We start from the raw sequence: 18,652 nt of genomic DNA, 5'->3' as shown, positions 1-18,652 counted from the left end.
GAATTCTGGTTCAGATACTTATACTATATTGCAGTGATTATTTATTTGAAATTCATGGCATTCATTATGGGGCTCGTGCCACATTGTCAACTGGAGACATTTACTTTTATTTCTTTTTTCCAGAGAGAGAGAGAGAGATGCTCTAAGCTAAGGAGTAGTATAAGAATAGAGATTTCAGGTTGCTGTCAAAACATAAAAGTGCAAGTCTTAACAAATTACATTTAAATGTTAACTACATTTAAAAATGACCTATAGTTAGATATTACACAGAATCCTCAATCTTCAGGAGGTTAGGTGTTATAATATAAGGTATAAGGCAGCTTAGATTCAGGATTAATTGTTGTTGCCCACATTATTGAAAGAAGCAGAACCAATTGAGTCAGTTTCCAGTATTTGATGTCCGTGTTTTACTCTGAAGTGCCCGCATCAGATCTGATCAGAGGACCCTGGTAGTCTGAACTGAGATCAACAAGAAACGAAATGCATGCATGTATAAGGAACATGGTGACTCCACAGGCTTTTGTAAGATGATTATTATCAGATGGCTGCTGTGGTCCTGAGTTTGCACAGTGCAGTACGCTCTGTGGCTCTGTGAGGTAGTAAAACTCTGACCCCTGGTATGATGAAAGGGAAGTTGCTCCTTTGAGCGTGTCAAGCGGCGGTGACGGAGTCCCCGCCCCTCTGACCACAGCGTGACCCTCCGGCCGATCGCCCGGCCCGCCAGGATTAGCACAGATAAAGACAAACATTCATTAGTTTAACATAACATACACTGATGACTGTGCTGTGAAGACGTGTCAGAGGCTGTAAAACACGCTCTTCAGCCCTTTGTTTGATCTTAAAGGCTGCATTGTGGTCAGCACTGTAGCATTAAAGAATAGAGGGGTTAAGTGGGTGACCAGTTTAACTCACATATCCATCAGTGGTTAATCATGTGCATTGTTTTATACATATTTTACCAATATTTATAATAATATTTTTGCTCATTGTGGCTTTTTTTATCCAAAGCTCTGTATTGCCAGAACAAGTAAAATTTTCTTTTATGTCAGTTTATCACTTTTTGGGTTTCTTCTCTTTTTTAACTTTTAACTGTACAGTTTGACTCACTCTGTATCTTTATACTGATACTTCAGTACTTCATTTTTGGAAATACCTTTACACCCTTTATTTTTGAGAGTGAGATGCAGAAGATCAGTATTAGTCTCCTGTATGTGTGTTCAGTATGAAGCTGAGTGAGGTTGTGGCTGAGCATAAACAAGCTAGTCTGGCTCTGTCCAAAGAGAAAATGCTTTGTCCCTTTATTCCATTTAAAACCACAAATTGTCTGTTTAATTTCTCTGTGTGTATGGATTAATCAAACACGCATCAGTGAGCTTTAGAGGCATTTCCTTTGTCTTTGTCAGAGCCAGGCTATCTGTTTCCTCCCAGGCCAACAGTGTCCTGACTCCAGCTCTGTACTTAACCCAGATACATGAGATTGATATCAAAGAACAAAAAATAAAAAACAAAAAGTGCATTTCACGAAATTCTTAACTATTCTTTAATTAAGAGATAAAGTTCTTTGTATTAAAAAGAGCAACATCTGAGCAACATGTTTGTAATGAAGGATTTCAGCAGAGCTGACATCATGGAATATATTTGAGTTCAATTCAGAGTTTAATATCATTACTCTGAGAATAAAGTCATAATTCTGAGATTAAAGGCATAATGCTGAAAATAAAGTCATCATTTTGAATTTAAAGACATAATTTTGAGAATAAGTCATAATTTTGAGAAAAAAAATCAGATTGCTGACTTTATTCTAATAATTCTGACAAAGGCCTCATGAAGTTTTTCAGGTGGTCTCTTCCATACCTAAAAATGGTGTGTCCCTTGGGTTTTTGGTTCTGGTGATGAAGATTATTTTCCAATAGTGGCATTAACAAAGTTTCAGAAAAGTTTAAAACCCTTCTTTTCTTTCCTACATGGGAAAATCTTCCCTCCGTCACCTCCAGGTAGTCAGTCAGGTGACCAGGCCGTGTGGGGCCTCTGCTGGTCAGAATGTGAGACTGAGAGCTCAGAGCGCGCTCCGTGAACTTGAGTGGTGCTGTGAGGCAAACGCTGTGGTGCTGTGTGCTTTGTCAGGGAGGAGCAGCGGGGAGGACAGAGTAGACATTGTGCTGTGCTGTGTTACACACCGAGGTCAAGGGTCAGGTGTAGAGGTCAAAGGGATGCCCGCGGAGCAGCATGTGAAGCCAACACTTGAGTTCCTTTACAATCTGTCATATGCAATATACAGCACAGAGCACTGAGAGGCTCTCAGAACGCTAATCAGGAGCCAGACTGTTTGTCCTGTTGAAGAGGAGTCTACAGTGTTTGATTCAGGATTACCTGTGGGGCCAGGTGTAAGGTAGCACCCCTCTCTGATTCAGCAGTGCATTCACACCCACTGGAAGCCACATTAACCTGCCATGAAGGAACAATAAGGCTTTGATAACAGCCAGCTAGATAGAGTGATCCAGCAGCAGCCAGGTGGTCGTCCAACAGTGGCAGCGTCTCCACTCTCCACTTGGTTCTAACCCCATCTGCTCCTTCAAGGCTGTCTGAGGCAAACTGAGACTCCTTACTGTCATGCTTGGGTGTCTCTGCTGCAGGGGGGGATGGATCGAGTGGTGCCCAAGGGGTAAAACAGCCCTCTCTGCTCTGACCTCTCAGCAAGCCCACGATTCACTCTGTCCTGAAAACAAAGATCTATCTGTGGCTGCTGCTTCCTCTCATCCATCTTACAGTGGAGATGGCTGATTGATTGATTGATTGATTGAATGGTTGACTGAGTGAGGAGCTGACGTCACACAACCCACAACTGTATTGTTCAAGTGTAATCTTAAACATTTCCCATCTGTGCCGTCCTCACTGCATCAGTCAGTCATATAGAGGGAATTTAATGACAGACTGTGACAGATGTTATTTTCTGAAGTGGAAAGCTTCTATAGGCAGACAGACAGAGCTCTTTGTAGACTCCTATTGCTCATTAGGGCTGCACAATTAATCACAATTGCAACTAGACCTGGGTGATATAGCTGAAAAACCTATCACAGTAATGAAGTTTCATATTGGTCGATATTAATAATTATTAAAGACGTGTACTCTAAGGGGTGGAAGTGGCTGAGGTGATAAAATGAGACAAAATGACAAAATCAGAATTACAATATTTTTGACCTCAATATCAATATTTCAACAATATTGTAGGGATGACTAATGATGCTTTCACAAAATATTAAGGAAATTAGATTGTTGATAACCATCAGTAATGTGACTATAATGACTAAGTGGCTAAAGTCAAATAATAGAACAGCTAGAACAGTCTGGTAAGTTCAGATAATTCCATCACTTTAAAACATTCAACATTCAAAATTCATTCAACCTTTAAAAAAAATTAAACCTTTAAAACTAGGAACAGACAACACTTAACACATATCACAATAAAACAATATTCAAAATCTAGAACAATATTTAGTCTCATATTATAATACAATATAATATAATAAAAAAAATGTGTGAGAAAACATTATAATATGGTACTGTAGAGCTGCAGAGATGACCTGACCTAAAAATCCTTTTCTCCAGATGAAAGAAAACATGTTTGTTTGGTTCAGACCTCAATAAATATAACATCATCATGATTTTAATAGTTTTTTGTTTCAGTGAACATGGAAATTGTAATGCAATCATTTGCACTTACTGTATCACAATACAACTGTTTTTTTAATGTATTATTATTATTTATTATTTTTTATTTTTTTACCAAATCATGCAGCCCAATTGCTCATTCACACTGATGGAAATATAAAATGCATCATGTTCTGTTCACCCTCGAATGTTAGATGAATCATTACTTGTTGGATTTTATAAATCAGAAACAGCAAAAGCAACATTTATCAGTTAATCGAGTAAACAATACTTTTTATACAACAAAAATTAAAAGAGCTCACTGTAATATTGAAATCAAAATGCTGGTATGTAAAACCCTTAAATACAGTAAAATACAATAAGTAGTATTTAAAGTCAGTCCAGCTTTAAGAATTCTGACGTAAAGTCTCACTTTAAGTCAGAATTCTGAATTTAATGTCAGAATTATGAGAACAAATTCATCTGAGAATAGTCAGAGTTTAATTTCAGAATACTGCCTTTGTTCTCAGAATTCCGTCTTAAACTTAGGTCAGAATAACTGAGAATAAAGTCAGACTTTAAATTCAGAATGAAGTCAGTAAGAGTTCTAAATTTAAAGTCACAATTTTGAGAATGAAGTAATCTCAGAATTCTGACTTTAAACTCAGAACTAAAATGCTGAGAATAAAATCAGTATCTAACTAAAGGTTGTACTCAAGAATAAAGTTATCTGATGACTCTGATGTTAAACTCAGAATTCTGACTCAAGTGTTATCAAACCCAGAGCTCTGAGATTGAAACAGCAGTGATGTGAGCAGACAGTTTTTTGGGAGTTAGGGTGCCAATTTTTTGAACAAACTTGAAGTGGCTTTAAAAATGATTCATTTACACATGAGAATGCTCCTTTAATGATAAAATGGAAGAGTGAATGAAAGAGTTATTTCGTGTCTCTATTAGCTGATCCTACTGTGAAAGAGGGGCAGAATATCCTGTTAATGGGTTTATTCATGGTGACAGGGAGACTCAGTGGGGGTATTAGAGGTTCAAAGAAGCAGTGTGACCTCACTCAGGCTTCAATGGTGGCACGGCCACTAGCCAGGTTACTCTGGCATCTGAATTCAGCCTCTAACCTAACTCGCTGACTGCTCTCTCTACGTCTCTGTCATCGTTTCCCCCCTCTGTCTGTCCCGTGCTGTGTTTGGAGGCAGGCCTGCAGCGAGACGTGTGACTGATGGTGACTGTGTGCTTCGTAGTGCTGAGATGAGAGCTGGGCTGGCCCAGGGCCGGCCAGGCTGGCAGGTAGAGGCCAGCCTGCTCAGATATCAGGCTGGCGTTGCCCTCCGCTGGCCATGCGGAACCCCAGCCATCTGGGACAGAGAAGCGAGGACAGTGATGGACTGATACAAGGGCTGCATGAAAGTTAGGGAGGGATTCCTGGGCACTGCTAATGGCTTTGGGTTGAGGATTTCACAGGGTGGGAGATGCTGTGGCCTCTTGCACTAACAAGTTCAGCCATATGGTACTTTCTAGTGAGGAATGTGAATTCTGTATTGTGATATACAGCACAGTGTGAGGTGGGCCTATATGTTGACCACAGTGTTGTGTCAAGACTGAAAACATAGTGGATCCCAGATCATTTGATCCCCACTATGGCAGAAAGAATTTTAGTCATTGGTTATATATTGCTGAAAATAAAGTTTAAATGTGGAGAATCACTTTGAAATGCAGAAAATTAATTCTCTGCATTTACACTTAATTCTGTGCAAGACTTAAGTTGAACTGCAGAGAATAAAGTCGAAATGTTGAGAATGAAGTCCAAATACTGAAAGTGAAGTCAAAGTGCTCAAACTGCAGCTCAGTTCTTTGGGTGTACTAATTCTTGTCCTTATCCTCACATCAAAAACATTTACATAATTACAAAAATATTTTTTTAATTTAGTAAAAGGTCCACAAAGTCATGCAAGGCTATGTAACGCTGTCTGAAATAGCCTCAGACGTCTTTAAATCAGCAAACATGACCCAAATAGGGCCGCAAATAATTATTCCTACCATTTTGGATTCATCTGCAGATGATTTTCTCTGAAAATAGTAAAAAGTGCCCATCAGAGTCCAAGGAAACATATTCAGATTGCTTGTTCTTTCTAACTAATGGCCCCAAACCCAAAGAGATTGAGTTTATTATCATGTATGGTGAAGAAAAGCCTCAAATCTTCACATTTAAGAAAATGGAATCAGTAAATGTTTGACATTTTTGCTTGAAAACTGTCTGAAACGATGAGTTGATTATCAAGTTGTTTCAGCTCTTGACTCCAAACATCCTTTTAATGTGAGTGATATTTGAGACAATAGTGTGGGGAGCAGCCATTAGAGGACCCGCAGCATAAGATATTTCCAAATATTTGTTGAGCTGCTGCTTCCACGGGTAGTGAGCCTGCGGCAGACGAACATGTTTGAATCACTGCTTCAATCACAGCAGCACTAAGAGCTCCCAGCTGCGTGTACCGAGCCGCTGATACAGTACTGAGCCACTGTGGTAAATACCATATTGAGCGTGCATGTCTCCATCCACAAGGAGGGAGACCAAGGGGACAAGAGGTGGTGTGTTATTTTGATGGGGAGCTGATTGCGCCGGAGGTTGTGGAGGTTTTAGAGGTGAAAGGTTAAAGATGCAGCCTTTCTTTGTCAACACACAATGGGCCACAGCGGAGCAGGCTCCGGCGGTATTGGCTGCTGCTGGAAGCCTTCTCAGCCTCAGGCTATAATGGTCAATAAACTGTCATGAGGATTAGCAACAGAGACCACACACTGGAGAGCTCCATTCTTCTCTAGTGCTGGTCCATTATTAGCCAACACTGCAGCCTCAGAGTGCAGACTGAAACAAGGTTTAATCCTGAGCCCAGAAATGCTCCTATTAAGATCTGACCAGAGAGCAGCAGAGAGGACATCAGAAAATGATGTGTGGGAGGACTGATGGACTAGTATCCTCACAGTGTGTCCTCCAGCCTTCTGTTTATCTGATCATTTTAGTAGTAAATTGATCATTCACCAAACCATGCTGCAGTGTTTGACATTATTAGATGTGTTTTCTACCATCCAGGTAGCCAACCTGTCTAATGACTTCAGTAAAAATCTAAAAATCAAGTCTTTTTGTCACATACACACAATCATATGTTGTACAATGTATAGTAAAATTCTGTTGCCTAGCTCAAGTACAAGTCTAACAAAATAGAAAAAAATAACAATGAAACAATAGAACAATATTACAGTAATGAGTTTAAGAGAAAATACAAACAATATAACCAATGCATTATAATTAGGGATGTGCCGATCACATTTTTTTGCCTGAGTCCGAGTCATTTGATTTTGAGTATCTGTTGATACTGAGTACCGATCTGATACTTCAGCAATGTATTAATAAGAAGAAGAAAAAAGAGAACACATCCACATTTCCACCACCGTGAAATGTCCAATTTGCACACATTACAAGTGGCTGTTGCACTGCCTTCGCTGTCCAGTTTAAAATACCTCCAAACTTTTTGCTGTCCTGAGGTGACACGTTTGCCCTGCATTAGCCTACTAACTACCGGCTCACTACTATTATGTTGTCTGAATTCCATCTGTGCAACAATGAATATTGATGTTGTGCAACTTATTAAAATTAAAACTAAGCCATTGTCATTCCATTTGAAAATCTCTTTGTACCTCAGGATGAATTTAAAACGTGAACATGGCCATGCTTGTTGTTTTGTAAGGTTAAATCCGATAATTTCCACCCGATTCCAATCATTTGAAAATCACATGATCAGCCACGTGATCAGATCGGGACATCCCTAATTATAATATAAGCAAATGCAATATAACCTGATAGCACACACAGTGAACATTTCTGGAGATGTTAAAGTTACTTGAGTTGGGTAATCTGTTTCAGTGAACATCAGGTTTTCAGTGAAAAGTCACACATAATGTTCACAGTGATGAATTTCAAAGGTCTGGTGTGTGTTATTTAGAGGGAGTTATTTTCAGAATATAGTAGATATGTATTATATAATATTCATAGATATTATTTAATTAGTGTATAATCCCCTGAAAATAAGAATTGTTGTTTTTTGATTACTCATTAATATTTAGAATGTGAGTCCGCAGCCCGTGGCTCTTTGGTTCCTCTCCAGTGGCTCTCTGTGTCTTTGACAAAACATTATATGGAAATGAATGGAATGAATGTTCCTTTTAATTTTCATTTATCATCAGTGTTTCCTCTATCCTGGTCCTCAGAACTCGCTACCCTGCATGTTTTAGATGTTTCTGCTCAAACACACCTGATTCACATGATCAGCTCATCATGAGCTCTGAGGACCAGGATAGAGGAAACACTGATCATCGTTGAGTGATTCTTAGATTCTACAATTATGAAAATGTGTATTCGAAACACCAAATTGAAGAAAAGTTTTGATATTTTGTCGGCTTAAATGTGTCTCATAGCCTACGTCCATGGCTCAGTGCTTTGTCCTCTAGTCTTGAGTCTCCATAAGCTAAGGTATAAGGAAATCTAAGAAACAAATGAAAATTTAACCTATGGGTCCGGAGCCACAGGTTGCAGACCCCTGTCCCACATGCTTTGAAACGGAGGGTGACACGAGGTGTTCGCCATTTGCAAGGTGTCACTAAATCTTACACACTGGTCCTTAAAGTCTTAAAAATAGTTTTCATTGTTTATGGGAATGGGGTTTACTGGTGACTGCCAGGAATATAAAGGGTCAGTTCAGCAAAATGCTGGGTCGCTTTTGAATTTTTACAAATAAAATCCTACTTTCATCAGTCAGTGTAACATCATGGCTCCAGGTTTTGCAGTGTCAGTCAGCCTACACTTTGATCCAGACTGAAATATTTAATTCATGATATTCCTTCACCTGTACTTTCTGCTTAGAGTTAATCAGCAAAAAAGATGCATACTCGAATAGTAAACTAAGATGGTGAACATGGTGAACATTAAGCACTATGGAAAAAGTCTCACACAGGTGTGTGTGTTTGTGTTTGTGTGTGTGTGTGTGTGTGTGTGTGTGTGTGTGTGTGTGTGTGTGTGTGTGTGTGTCCATGCAAACTTTTGACAGGTTTGTTACATGGATGGTTTCTGTACTGTTCAGTGTAACTCTACCCACAGTACTACTCTATTCCTCAGACTCAGTCTGTAGTGCCTTTGTCACCCTACCTGGGGGTTTGGTAATGCTCAGGTGGAAATCAATAATCTGCTCCTTCTTCACATAGTCTCTAGATAAGAATAATCTTTAATTTTGTCAAACTGAAAGAGCTCTCTGAGCCACTCCTTCAAGTACGTAATGTGAACTGGAAATCCCAGAGTGATCGATCAGGTATTTTAGGAACATGAAATTGTGACATGATAAGCAGCAGACTGACCACCTGCTATGACTTTGTATTTTACTTTTATGTTATTGTAAATTGTCATTATACATATTTTTTTTTTGTTTATTTTCCTTTTAATACATTTCATTCAAAGTAATAGCACACAAAAAACACAAAATACTTATACTTATGCTTTGGCAAATTAGCATAATTAAAAATAGCCAAATTAGCCGTTAGCAGTTGCTGTTTGCAGTGTTTCCATGTTTGTACAGACAACTATCATTGAATTAGTTTAACACTGAAGAAAACTTAAAAATGTGACGATTCCCTGGCAAGTTCTGGAGTTGAGGAGCGGAGGTTTTCTGTTTTGTAAGTGTATTTGTTGACATTGCATCACTTTGTGGCAAGGGGTTAAAGAGGAAAGTCTGTCCACTGAAATTGGAAAGTCTTCACTTTTTAGGACAAAGTGTTTGACAATACACTGCTTATACTGATCTCTGATTGGTAGCAGATGACACATGCTTAACTAGCAGGAGCAAAGATTTTAAGAGTTTCAGTTTCATTAGATCAGAAGGTGATCTATAAATCTGCTGTTTTAGATTTAAAAATTAGGATATCATTTGTTAAACCATTAAGTATTTTGTATAAGCTGACCCCATTTTGAGGATCGCTGTTCTAAACTGACATTGGCATCAGGGCTCAACAATTCGGCCTGCCCACTTTGCATGTTGGGCATGTAAACATGGCAGCTCACTTGCCCAACTGTGCAAGTGGTAAAAAAAAAACAAAAACAAAAAAAAAACTAATAAACAGATTTGACAAAATTGACAGAAAATTCTGTTTTCAGCTTGTCAGATATGGAGATTTCCTGCTTTTCTCTGTTTTTCATCATATTAAACTGAATAGGCTATTTTTGGATCTTAGACTGACAAAGTAAGACATTTAAAGACATCACTGTGGACTGAAATGGGATGGACATTTTGCAGTATTTTCTGACATTTTATAGACACTGAAGCACTAGATTACACATGACAATAAACTTAAATCTCTGTTTTTATTTCATAACTGTCAATGAATAATAGAGATTGTGCAGGGGCAAGTAAAATTTGACTTTGGGCAAGTAGATTTCTGACCCTTACCTGACCAGGGAATTTAAAAATAAAGTTATGTTGAACACAGGACAAATGGTAGCTGTAAAGCAGTTTAGTGACAAAATTCATACAAATATGAAATATCTAAATTTTAGTTAGTTAAAATGACTGAGTCAAGATTACATTTTTTGCCTGTTTGTGCTCCAGTGAAAGAAAATAGAACACATTATTCCTAAATGGATCTGTTCACTTTAGATCTTATTGTAAATCTCATTTGAAAGATGAGTTTCAGTATCATGGAGAGGAGGGTGGTGGTGGTGAGGGTGTGCTCACAGACACTCGTCTGCATGCGTGTTTGTGTGTTACACATCAATATAAGTGTGTGTGTTGAGGGGAGGGCGACTGAGGCACGTGTGTGTTGGTGTATGCTCCGGGGAGAACATATGCTGCTGTTGACTGTGGGGCAGGGGTGGAGGAGGCGAGGTGGGGGGGGGGCAGCTGGCGTGTGTCGGGTCAGGGGTCTACAGCTGTTGATAGCAGGGTGGTACACTGACACAGATAGGGGGATCTGAGGCACCGACAGCCCACACTCTGCACCCGTCTGGATGTGAGTGATGGAGCTCGCCGGGTGCTCTGTAAGTGAGACGCGGACGCCGTGTCTCCAGATGACGGCTGCACAGATGGCCACGCTGCTGATGGGGGGGAAAAGTGGGTATAAAATCAAGCTCAGACAGCATGAGGGTAACCAATATGAACAAACAGATTGTCCTGAGGTTATGGTTCGACCCGTATGACAGTCAGATGATACATCAGGCTCTGTATGAAAAATCAGATTTGGTCCTGTCAGTGTGGTCCACCTCTCTGATTTAATGATGCACTCGTTACTGTACAGACGATGACTATTACACTGACTGTCTATGAAAAGCCCTAAACCTAAAATCAGCACAACATTACGGTTTAGACTTTTTTAAAAAAAGAAGGCAGCACTGAGTGTTCAATTAGATGTGATGGTCAATACCAGCAGAGTTTGTAAGCCTCAACTATTGTGAAAAAATATCTAATTGCCATTATTTTGACTGATATTGCAATTGCGATATGATTTGCGATGTTAGAGGTAATGATAATTTTTACATCATTATTGTTATTTTGATTGAAAAACATGTTAAAATGACTATGGTGTGATGTATTTTGCAGGAATCTGTACTGAACAAAGCTTTTCTTTAAGCCTGAATCTAGAATCTGATGTGTAGGACAGGACATCTCTGACTCACCACATTCATTCATTTCAAAGTTTTTTGACACATTTTGCCTTTAACAAATATTGCACCTCCTGCGATTTGAAAATTGCAGAAAGCCTTCTTGTGATGTTGATTAAATTTCAGTTAAGCGTGCAGCCCTAGCCTCAACTATCCACACCGAGCTCCTTTTTTCATGCCTGGATAACAAAATGCTCCTTCCTCCTCTACTTGACAGCACTCATTATTCGCAAAGACACAAAGGTTCATCTGTCAGGATGATGTATACACAGGTCATTAATGCTGTAGTTTTTCATGTGAGGACAGTCTTAAAGGGACAGTTCACCCCAAAATCAAAGATACATATTTCTCCCCTGGCCTGTAGTGCTGTTTATCCATATAGATTTTTTTGGTGTGATTTGTGGACATATCAGCTGAAGTGATATCTGCCTTCTTTCCAATATAATGGGACTAAATGGCACTCAAAGCACCAAAAAATACATTTGGAAACTTCCAAACCAGTGTCTCTTTCCAGAAATCATGACACAGTTACTGAAGATAACACACAGACCTTGTTGTCAGCACTTTCTTTTTCATAGAAAGAAAGAAGTTAGATCCTACTGCAGTGGATACTTTTGCATCTCCTGGGTGCAGGATGAGCAGGGTGAACAGGCTGTGGCTGGATGGCTGTTGTATTGTAAAATAAATAGAAAAATTGAAGGGCAGTAACTACAACATGCTATATCACAGCAGTCAGAGCAAATAGAAGAGGTATATAACCCAAAAGCTGATAATAAAATCTCACGTCAACAGACGCTGGGCATATCAGTATTTCCCCCCCCCCCCCCCCCCCCCCCCACACACACACACACACACACACACACACACACACACACACACACACACACAAATAGAGGAGACGGACCAGAGACAGCCTGCACAGAACAGCGTTTCAGTTCTTATGATCAACTGTCTAATGGGCACCTGGAACAAAAGTGAGCTGTGGGGCCCTTTTGACCCCCTGCTGTCGGTTTTTTGTGTCAAAAATAAAAGACCCTCAGTTGCAGATCTGTCTGCTTTTCTTTTTTGATAAAATACAAGGCAAAATTATGAAGAAAAGAACTTTCCTTTGTGAGCGAACAGGTACCAACAGGTGGGTCAAAAAATGCTGATGTCATACAATAATGCAAAGGTGGCCCACCTGAGAGTCACATAGGCAGGGAAAACCCAGTGTCTTTATTCATGTCCCTTCTTCTTCTTGTACTCTGAGACTTTATCTGTTGACGAACATAATGAGGGTTAGATGACTGAGGGAGACAGCCAGCAGCTCTTCTTCAAATGTCAATGAGCATACTGTACAATTATGAGATGTCATATTAATGTGAATGTGATTATATGAGTCAGTGATTGCAACCACATATTTCCCTTTTTACTTGTGAAGTTGCAAGGGGATGATTGTATAATTGTATGTTTCTGCCACCATGCAGGATAAAATTATAAAACCAATTTAAAAAAATGGTCATTAAAAAAAAAAACAATATTCGCCAGGCTCAGGCAGTTGAAAGATAAATTCTTCAGCAGTACAATCTGCCCTCTGTCTTTGATTTCTAATCTCTCAGTTTGAGTTTTCATGATAAAGTGATTAATGCAGAACATGAACAGTGCAGAGACATCACTTCATATCACTGCTGATACCAAGAGGTGAACTTTGATTGTTGACTGAAGCGTTTCATCTGTGGAGAGGCTGACGGGATGATTGTGTGTCTCCAGCAGGCAGATACGATGTGTTGCTCTCAGTGGGAGCTCTGCTTTCCACAACATGAGTTCCCTGTGCTGTGTGAGGTACAACATGTTGTCAAGTTTAATAGGAAAAGCTGCAGACTAGGAGGTTACATTTCTCTTGACTTCAGAACTCAAAATCTTCAATCCATCACTGCTCTGTTCAAATCCCAGCAGGTATCTGATATATATTGTGAAGTTGTTCTGTCAATACTTTTGTATAAATGTGTGGATATGAAGGAATGTCGAGTTGATGCGTTGAAATGTTTATTGACCTGAGAGGCCTCGGAGCCCTTCACACCCTGCATGCTTTATGTGGGGAGGTTCTGGGTGTTCGGAGGTACAGATAAGATGAGCCTTGGGGAAATTCCAGACTCCCTTGATGATATTAACTGAGAGTTGCCCATATTTTTTGCCTCCACCCTGGTGGTGTGATTCCTCATTATAAAGCTGTCCATGCACACAGACTGTACCAAGATCTTCTCTATCAGATTTGTGTTGTAATAAATGTGGCTGGACATATATTTTTTAAATAATTACAAATACCTATAGATACAAAAAAGGGTTAAATATGCTGCCATAAAGGTAACAAATGAAAGCAAGTTTTCATGGAGGCCAATATACTGTATATAATACCAATATATGCAGATATAGCTGTGGTTGGCTAATATCGGGCCAATAATATCACTGACTGATACATTGGTTGGGCTCTAGTTTGCACTATTAGAGAACTTGATGTGTATTATTTTAGAGAAATGTGTACATCAGTATATCTATCATATATCATGGTGTAGCTGAACAATATCGAGATGATTATTTATGAGCCAAATCACCCCGCTCTATTAAAATAAAGCACTAAAATAGTAATTTCTGTGTACAAGTGCTGCCCTCCAATGTGGTTTTTATTCCAATTCAAGTAAATAATTTAAATAATATTCAAACGTTTACGTTAAACGTTTCATTATATCCAAAAAACTTTCCTTTACTTCTTGGAACTATTTGATCAAAAATAACTGTTAGTATTGCATTTTGTGGTTAATCATACTGCTTGTGTTGCTCCTTAATGCACAATATGTTTTTTTTTTCTGCGAGTATGATGAGCGATAATTACCAGCTTCTCGTGGCTGACACCAATAAAATCACAGATAATTTCACATTTTTGTATTTTAAGAAGTTGTTCATGTAACCTGTAGTTTATACCCATCTGAGGGGAATAAAGGCTGAGATGTAGTGAAAAAAGATATTTCATAGCTCTGACTGAACCAGATCTGACTATTATAACAAAAACAAACAGTATTGACTTTTCAAATGTTCATTGATTTTTTTTTTCTATTCAAAAGCTTCATAAACATGCTTTCACTTTTATGGAGAATTTTGCCTAAGAATTCAAATTAAATGCTTTGACATGATCTGTCAAATCAGATATTACTATTACATCATTTTATCATATTATCCTTCATTTCATTACTAGTATGTAAACCTCTGTGAAAAACATCTCAGAGCTAACTTTCCTCTGTGTGCCTTTTCTCCAGGCTTCTTCAGTGACCATCCACTGGAGTCTGAACAGAACGACAGCATGGGTGAGCTCTCAAATGCGCGTTATTTTCTCTTCAGCCTAGTCAGTGTATTTTCTAGCAGAGTAAATGTTATTCACTGTCTAATAAGTCATTCAATTGCCTGTTTTTTTTTTGTTCGTTTTTTTTTACTACATTACACTCAAAAATGTATGTATGTCTGTTTATGCTACAGTGTGGGTCAGTTTGCTCTCTGGTATTAAACCAAATCATTAGACAGCAGCTCCATCTAGTGGTAAAGAGAGGTAGAGGCAGAGGGCTGTAAATTTATTGCATTGCTTATAATTTCCTGGCAAATCCACAAGAGGGGAGTATAAACTCAATAATAACCGAGTAGGTTCTTTAGTACACCTCATCAGACTCTGAAAAAGTAAGTAGGAACAACAGCTTGTGTGTGGAATAAATCTATTATAGATATATTAGATTTATGGAGATAATTCTTGTTTTTTTGCTTCAAGAAAAGAAAAACATGTTTCTTTTTTTATTGAGTTCCATTGTGTGTGTGTGTGTGTGTGTGTGTGTAGATGTGTTGGAACATAACTTCATGGCATCATCCTCGTGGATCAAATGTGAGATGTGAAACTGTCAGTAATGTGTGAGTGTTGGCCCAGAGGAAACTAGGAGCAAAGGGCCAGGGGTGAGCCACTGGTCCAATGTTAAGGTCCAGGTTCAGGCGAAGTTCACCCGGGACTCCCCTGGCTGCCATCGCAGTGCCAGGTGGCACCACGGGGGGGTCAGAGGTCGGACACAGTTCAGAAAGTGCTGACCTCGCCGTGACTCTGCGCTGACCTGATTGTGTGCAGCTCTCCTCCGGCCTGGGCTTTCTCATCGCCCCCTCTATAAACCTGTGAGAGGAGAAAGGGGGACGGAGGGGGGGTTGCTAAGAAGTGGAAGGAAGCTGGAGAGGAACTATTAAACCTGCGCACACAGTGAATGGCCGGCATTGTTGCGTGCTGCGGGAGGAGGCGTGGATTTATGAGGCCGGGCCTGATTGGGTTGTAAACTTGACGAGGTGGGCTCGCGGCCGCGGCCACTCTCTCTCTCTGTTGGCCCTATTCTCCTCCCAGGATGCCTCGGTGCATGCACTGGGCAAGGGTGATGCTGGGGTCAAGGGAGGCTGCAGCAGGGCTCCTCAGGCTTGTAAATGCTCTGACAGGGGTGGGAATTCAGAGACCCCCATTCAGTGACCAAAAAACCCAGGTCAGGGGCCAAATAGCTGAGTTAGCAACAGCTGTTTTCAACACTAGCCCCGTAGCTGAAGTCCTAATGCACATATCTCAAATCAGAAAGTTTAGTTTTATTAAATCTGAAGCCTTCCGCCCAAACTTAGAGCATACGTCATCATCTTCACGAAGCTGCAGATGGTCATTTATTGGGCATTGATCTGTGGTTCATAGGGTTATAAACCTGTGAGAGTGCAGTGTCCTGGGCACAGATGTAGCTGTTTGAGGTGGTGGTAAAATGCAGGAGTCCATAAAAGCTGTAGCTACACACTTATCGACCCACACATACATTTGTATCAATTATTTCTCTTTCCAATATCTCAAACAATATGTAATTCATTGTAGGCCTGAGCAATATATCAATATTATCTTTATTGTAATATGAAATTAGATATGGCTTTAGATTTTTGATATGGTTGTATAGTGATATAAATGTTGTGTTTTCCTGGTTTTAAAGGCTGCATTACAGTAAAGTGATTTACCCACTAAGTCATTATATCCACTTTAATGATTATTCATCACAAATCTTGTTGTGCTAATATTTTGCAACCAATGCACTGTAAATACCAATTATTTGTTTAAATTTAAAAAGTTAGTGTCTGGGCTCCCTTAAAAGTTGACTGAATTTGAAAAGGTGAGGTAATTTTGTAATGATTGAAAACATTTTTTTTAGTCAAATAAACTTGATATTAATTCAGTTGTACTTCAGAAATTATGTTCAGTAAACTTAAGATATTAAGTTGAACCAACATCTCTTTAGTCACAGTTATAAACATCATGAACAAATTTGATTTCCTTTTACTTCAGTTCTTCATGTCACAGAAAGAACAGCCAGCTGCTACATAAAGACAATATGTGAGACAGCTTCCAAAGAGTATAAGGATATACAGACTGAATTCAGTCTCAATACTCTTGTACACTCATAAATAATACGCATCATGTGTGCTTTCTTCAAACAATAAAAAACAGGGTCTCATGAAAGTTTAACTCTCACACAATGCATGCTGGGAAGTGTGCTAATATGCTGATCATGTTTCTTTATGAACTTAATTTAATGAGTTGACTGTTTAAAGTTTAATTAATTAGAATAAATAAAACTAGTATTTTTATGGTAAGTTTAGGAGAAAAGATAAATTAATTTGACCAGTGTCCCTTTCACAGTGTAGTTATGCTTACAACATTAATCATGATATTAGATTGTCTGTATCACCCATCCCTACTGTTTGGTAGTTTAATCAGTGTATCATATTCTATTAGATTTTTGCAGCATAGCCTAAAAATATCCCTAATAAGACCTAATTCATTGTTTAGACTTGTGTTTTTGTTTTGTTTTTCTTTAAAATTCAATTAAATCAGGTCTCTTGAAGCAAACAGGCCATAACTCTAATATTAAAATCTATTTTGTTACTTACTTATCAGAGCATGTTTTGAGTCTGTGGCTCCTCCTCTGGTCACCTCTGAACTGACCTGGCTCTGTCCCCGACCCCCCCCGTTCCATTTAGTCCAGCTACACAGCTGACCAATAGCAGTGGAGTGGGTCTTCAGCAGGGTTATCAGGGTCCTTTGGTGACTGCCTCTGTTCCGTGGTTAATCATTACCAGCTGGGGACGGGACTTTCTCTCCTCAACTTTGCCCTGAGTGGTTTCACTCACTGCACCTACATGTATGTAATCTTCAGTTGTTTGCAGTAAACTTGAACCAGAAATGTAGCATGAACATGTAAATAATAAATATTATATATGCTCTACAGTCTTTACATTTGATGTCCAAATAGATAATGATTGTGGATGATGGTGTCTAGTTAACAGAGGCATGTGATGCACCAGGAAAGGACTTGATTTTGATGTAATTATGATTTTTGAAGGATAATCTTGTTTCATTGGTCGTTCATCAGTCATGAAACCTACCTCCAGGCCTCCTGCTGCACTGCACATTCCAGGCCATAAGGGGGCAGCAGGTCCATGCCGGACCTCAATGTGATGTATGCTCCCACGTGCCACCTGGACCCAGTGAACTCAACACCCATATGGAACTACTTGGCTGGAGCCCAGCACATGCCTTTCCTTTGTCCTCACATAACTGGGCTAACTTCATATGCCTGTGTCCAAAAGTCATTCAAGATCACCAGGTTTTCATTTTCCTGCACACTGCACAGCAGAGCAGTCAAACACTTGACGCTGCTTCAGATCCCTCTCTTTGTTCCTTTGAGCTGATCTTTTTCCTCCTTTAAAGTGGATTTCAGTGTTAGCCTAAGGGCTGTGTGTTGACTGAAGTGAATGTATAGATAAGCGGATGAAGAATGAAAGGCTACTAGTAGCCTTTTTTCTTTCACTTGATTTTCCTTTCCTTCTCCCATGGGTGCCCCAGCCTTTTGCACTCGGAACATGGTGTGAGTGCTGCAGAGTGTTTGCTGCTGCTGCTGACCTCCGTGCTTTCTTATCATTTTAGCCTTTAATAATTCATGATTAGCCTAGATTTGATTCACCGTCCCTTTTTTCTCGCTTGATGCAACTCGCGCTGGCGTTAGACTTGGGGTCAGCCTGCGGAGTGTTTCCAGGTCAGGGAGAAGTGGGTCACGCTGTTCCCAGTGTCAGTGCCTATAACTTCACAGTGTGTGATGACAAAGCCCAACTCCACAGGGATAAACAAGCAGACTTTTGTGTGGCCCTAATATATGTAGCAAACAGTATCCATCCAGCGTGCACACGGGCCTCTGTAGATATACGACTTTACTCAAAGCTGCA

The 18,652-nt window shown here is 39.5% G+C and overlaps 1 protein-coding gene across 1 annotated transcript in view; it reads left to right on the top strand.

The window, feature by feature from the left end:
* nr6a1a (nuclear receptor subfamily 6, group A, member 1a) overlaps positions 1-18,652 on the top strand; it is a 118,359-nt gene that overhangs the window by 12,270 nt on the left and 87,437 nt on the right. Inside the window, exon 2 of the mRNA XM_084729309.1 lies at positions 14,644-14,691. Within this exon, the coding sequence (XP_084585435.1) occupies positions 14,644-14,691 (48 nt within the window). The remainder of the gene's footprint in view (positions 1-14,643; positions 14,692-18,652) is intronic.

Source organism: Lutjanus erythropterus, chromosome 10 (assembly GCF_056507025.1).
Source record: "Lutjanus erythropterus isolate fLutEry1 chromosome 10, fLutEry1.hap2, whole genome shotgun sequence".
Classification (NCBI taxonomy): Eukaryota; Metazoa; Chordata; class Actinopteri; order Lutjaniformes; family Lutjanidae; genus Lutjanus; species Lutjanus erythropterus.
Note: the sequence above shows the minus strand (reverse complement) of the source record. Positions and strands in the feature narration are given on the sequence as shown.